General features: G+C 41.0%; 1 protein-coding gene across 1 annotated transcript; it reads left to right on the top strand.

Moving 5' to 3' along the window:
* The first annotated feature begins 1,277 nt into the window (after positions 1-1,277).
* LOC102060430 (interleukin-5) lies at positions 1,278-4,244 on the top strand. Its single transcript, XM_005483755.1, has 4 exons — positions 1,278-1,403; positions 1,601-1,633; positions 3,701-3,835; positions 4,146-4,244. The coding sequence occupies exons 1-4, from the start codon at positions 1,278-1,280 to the stop codon at positions 4,242-4,244; spliced, it is 393 nt and encodes a 130-aa protein (XP_005483812.1).
* The last annotated feature ends 681 nt before the right edge of the window (positions 4,245-4,925 follow it).

Genomic DNA, 4,925 nt, shown 5'->3' with positions numbered 1-4,925 from the left:
GACAATCTGTGCTAGTGTTTCACCTCCTCATTGTAAAAAGTTCTTTCCTTATTCCTTGCCACATTCCTACAAGGACACGATCCTCAGAGCTGTGTGGTGAGAAAGTTCTACAGGTAAGAGTGGAGTGTGGAAAAACCCCTCATCTTGTTAGAGAGGACAAACGGATACAGCAAAGCAGGCAGCAGCCAGCTGCAGGTTAGCTTCAGCCAAGCCACATAACCACTACTGACTCTTGACTTCCCCAATTCAAAGTATTTAGATATTGAGATGCTTACTCTGAAATGCTGTGGCAAGAGACCCCACAAGCGGAGCCAGCAGATCTGCAGCCCCGGGGCTGCTGCCTTCAATGCTGTAGAATAACATCATTCACCTTTTAAAAAGAAGTAAAAAAGAAGCTTTTCCAGCTTTCCCTCCAGGAAAGAGGGAAACACAGGTCATTGTCTGATTTGGTCAAGTAGGACACCACAATGCCTTCAATTAATGAAGACCTCAGACTGGAGCCTCACAAACCTGGTGGGCTTCCCCTTTCTCAGCTCCTGGCCAGAGAATGGGGCAGTCAGGGCACCACTGTCCTGATACAAAAGCAGCTCTGGGGCACCAACTGTGCCCATGAGGTCTGGCCTGATGTGCTCAATTCACCCTGCATCCCTCCTTCCCCCCAAAAAGGGCCACTTTGCTCTGCCCATCCCCAGGGCCACCCTGGTGCTCCAGGGCAGTGGCTTCTCCTGCTGTAAGTTAATTACAGAATAATTACAGAATACTTGCATTTTGTCAGAATTTTGCCACCAATATTGGACAAGTGCTGTCATTTTTCCTTTGTAGGCAATGGGCCACATATTTTCCATGGGGTTGTGCTGGGGTTTTTTTCTTAGACCAGTGTTTTTCCAATTGTCTAGCACATAATTACACTCTGTGAACAAAGAAGTTTTGATTTCTAGAGAAGTGCTGTGAAGATGATATTTGCTTGGTCATGCTTTGGGTCATCCTATGCTGTATTAATTTTCATGTTGAAAAGTCACTCATTATATATTTGCTATCTACTTTCCATGGAAAAGCTGATTGGGCAAGGAGGCTGTCCCAAGGTTACACACCAAATTTACTGGAACCTTTCTCTTCCAGAAAATCTCAATAAATGTGGGTTTTTTCTTCTTGTTTTCTTTTTTTTTTTTTTTAACCAGTTTTAAATTCAACCTAAACAGTTACTTCCTTGTAGAGACCATAAAATGATAGAGGACTGGTCCACAGCCACTTGCAGGTTCTCTGATCCCATCAGCAGGATGAAGACCCATCTCTACCTTCTCTTGCTGGCTGCAGGCATCTCTGCTGCTCCCCAGATGAGCAGCATGGCTGAATTACTGACACTACTACAGCAAATGTATGAGGTGATGACAAAGGACATTCAGGTAAATTCAATTTCCATTTTTCTAATTTAAAATTTAATATACTGAATTCTCTTGTTTTGGAATATATAACTTTTTTTTTTGAAAGTTAAACGTTAAAATTTAAAAGATAAAACAATCTATGTTTCTTATCTATTATATTTTTATCAGTGTTAAAGAAGAAGATATTTAAAAGTGTGAATTAATGTGTTATTTTTCAGAATCTGAGGATTGAAACTCCCAACAATATAGATGTAAGTAAAAGGTTTCTTTAAATAACAGTAACTTCTTTGGTTAATTTCTTCACTAGAAATTAAGGGAGTTCTTAAATTTTCTCCTAAAATACTCTATTTGTATTTAAGAGCAAACAATTATTTTAAGTGTAGCTATTATAAGATATAAAATTAATTATAAGATATAAAGTGTTATTAGATATAAAACACTATTAAAACTAGTCAAATGAAAAGTCCAAAAAGATGCTGCAATATAAAAGGAACTATACTTGTTCTATGTTCTTGTAAATCTGCAGAACACAAACAAGGAATGATTTTCTGAATCAGTTTTTTGAATGAGATGCAGCTAAAAAGGAAAGACCACATTCAATCACATTTCCTGCTTGTATGTCTGAATAATCATTCTGTTTAGTCTGCTTCATTTAGTCCACTTCTAGACATGGCTTTTTATACCCTTACCATCAGTTAGGGAATTAAACAGTTGGATTAGCTCATCTCCTCTGAAGGATGATGTTAATGCCCCCTGAACAGTACACTGTGACTGGGTGCCCATGAGCAGGGTCTGTCTAAAGACCAAACTCCCCTTTATGCATTTCCCATCTTCTTTTGCATCTCCAATAAATTTCTCCTGTCCCCTCTCAAATTTTCTTTTTCTGATAACTTTAAATGACTTTCTCATCATGCAGACATTAATGGGACTTTTCTCTTTGCTGTGCATTTACTAGAATCCTGATTTCCACAGATCACAATCTAGCACAGAGCTCCTCTGCTAATAGTGTGCCAGACGGCTATTTGTGGAAATGTTTCTGACTCATTGATTCATTGAAGGAGCAGAATAATTCCGATTTTTGCCCTAAAATGGTTACAGGGGATTCCCATTCCATCCCAATCCATCCTATTCCTTGCAGATTAGCTGTGAAGTTCCCAGCTCTGTCACTGTTTTCTGGATCCTGTCTGGAGGAGCTCTCTTCCTAGGCTGGGGCTTTGGCTCTGAAGTTCTGACCCAGAATCAGCAGAGCCCAATGGTGGCAGCCCCCTTGTTCCTGTTCCTGATGAGGGCCCTGGTGGTGCCAGCACAGCCCCCTGTGCCAGTGCCCAGCTCTCCCTGAGGGGAAGAGCTGCTTCCCTCTCACCTCTTCTGTGGGTCCAGAGGTGACAGAGGTGTCTCTGCATTTGCTGTTTGTCAGTGGCAGAAGGATGTGGCTTCCCAGGCAAGGCTGTGGGAAAAAATTCTCTTATTCATCATGCAGCATCCAGGAATGACAAGCTGGAGATAGATGTTGGTCAAGAACATCATGGGTGCAATGCTGACCTTCAGCAGTTGCCTGCATTTCCTCCAGTCTTCAGTGATTAGGGTTTTCTTCAGTTTTCATCACTTTCTTCTCCCATAAAATCTGAATCTGTTCCTGCTGCTGATGGTCTCTCTTCCATCTCCTCTCTTCCCTAATCCAGCACTGTGAGTTTAGCTGATCTCTTTCAAAACAACCCAACACTGGAGAGTGCAACCATCATCCATCACTCTTTGCTTGGCCTCCATCCCACATCCCTTCTCCCCCCTCTGGTGGCCTTGTCCAGACCACAAGGTCTTGGAAACCAAAGGCATGACTGCTTTGTGGCAGAGAACCAGCATGGGACAAGGGCCAGGAAACGAGAGGGTGACCCCTGTCCCCATCTGCCCTGGCACACAGGTGTCAGATGTCACAGGGTTAATGTTTGGAGTAACCTCAAGTTCATTTGTTTTCTTTCTCTTGTGTTGAAGAGACAGGAGCAGATGTGAGAAATCCAGGCTTCACATGGCTTCAGAAGAGGCAGGGCTGAGTCTTTAGACAATGACATCTTTCAGCTGGACATTACAAGACACACCAGCAGATACTGTCCTTTGCCAGGTCTCTGTCTGCAGAGTAAATAAATGTTGAGAGCAGAGAAGCACACTCCCCTAAGCTGTTTGCAAATTCAAGCCCAAAAGTCACTAAGAATGAATTTGCCACCCAGGCAGCTGGGCAAAACGCACAATGCTCTTTAATAAACTCATTGTTGCTTGTGGTTATGAATACTTGTATCTCAAATTTTCTATTTCTTTCATCTTAGGATGTGAATTGTATCAGCACAATCTTCGAAGGAACAGAACACCTGAAAAATAATCCAGCCATGAAAAAATTCAATGCTTTTTTCCAGAATTTTGAAAGACTGAAGCAATGGCTCATGCCAAACCTGGCAAAAAAGGTAGGAATTTATTTGCTGTCTGCCAAGGATCATGCAGCAGAGATGTAGCAAAAAAAGATCTGTAATTCACAAACATGTCTTTTACATCTAGAAAAGAGAGAAATTTCTTACTGGCTTGTTTTTAGTACATGGAAGAATAAATCCTGGCGTTATTTCATGTTCATAACCTTTCCTTGTTCTAATATTCAGCTTAATCCACCTCTAAAATAAGGATTAAAAATGTTATCATTTATAAAATGATTTTGGGATTAAAAAGCTCTAAATAATGATTAAATATTAAGCAATTTCATTTTCTTGATTCATTTTTCAGGGGAAATGTGATACAGAAAGAAGGAACGCAACAATATTTATAACAAAGCTGATGACATTCATCCGAAAACAGTTAAAACCCACAAGACTGGAGAGCTAGAAGTTTCTAAAATTGCTGTAAATTTATAAGAGCAGTAAAATCTTTCCTTGTTTAAGAAGTGCTCCTCCTTTGCATTAAAATTTGGCAGGGCACACCTTCAGTGTCAGTGGTACTGCACTGGTTCCTGTTTGACATCTCAAAAGTATTTGGTGGCAAAATAGCAATTTGTATTTTGAGACAAACATTTGCATGTTTGATAAACCAAACCATGCCGGGGGTTACAGAAGGACCTGACTAGGAATAAAATCTCTGTTTCTCATGCAGAGTTGATTTCTGGGTGCCAGGGAGGCTGAGCAGGGCTGGGTGTGAGCAGGAGCAGCTGGCTCACTGCACACCCTCATCCCAGCAGCCCTGGCCCCACTGTCCCTGCTGTGCCATCAGCACCCAGTGACAGAGCATGCAGGATGTGGAAATTGTCCCCTCTGCCTTTCCTGGAAACCAGGCTGGGCCCCTGCAGGAGAACAGCAATATGGGACAGTCAGAATACACTGCCAACTTTGAAGATTTCAGGTCATTTTTTTTCAAAATGTTAATGGATAAGAGTGTTTAGATCACTACAAATTTATTTGTATTGTGTCAATTAAGTTATGTTATATTTTATAGACAAAAGGTTTTTGGAGAAAATATTTATTCTGTATTTTTACTACTTTCAATAAAGCGAATATTGTTTGTCTCTGCCTT

Source organism: Zonotrichia albicollis, chromosome 15, assembly GCF_047830755.1.
Source record: "Zonotrichia albicollis isolate bZonAlb1 chromosome 15, bZonAlb1.hap1, whole genome shotgun sequence".
Classification (NCBI taxonomy): domain Eukaryota; kingdom Metazoa; phylum Chordata; class Aves; order Passeriformes; family Passerellidae; genus Zonotrichia; species Zonotrichia albicollis.
The sequence above is the reverse complement of the archived record's forward strand: the minus strand, read 5'-3'. Positions and strand labels throughout refer to the sequence as shown.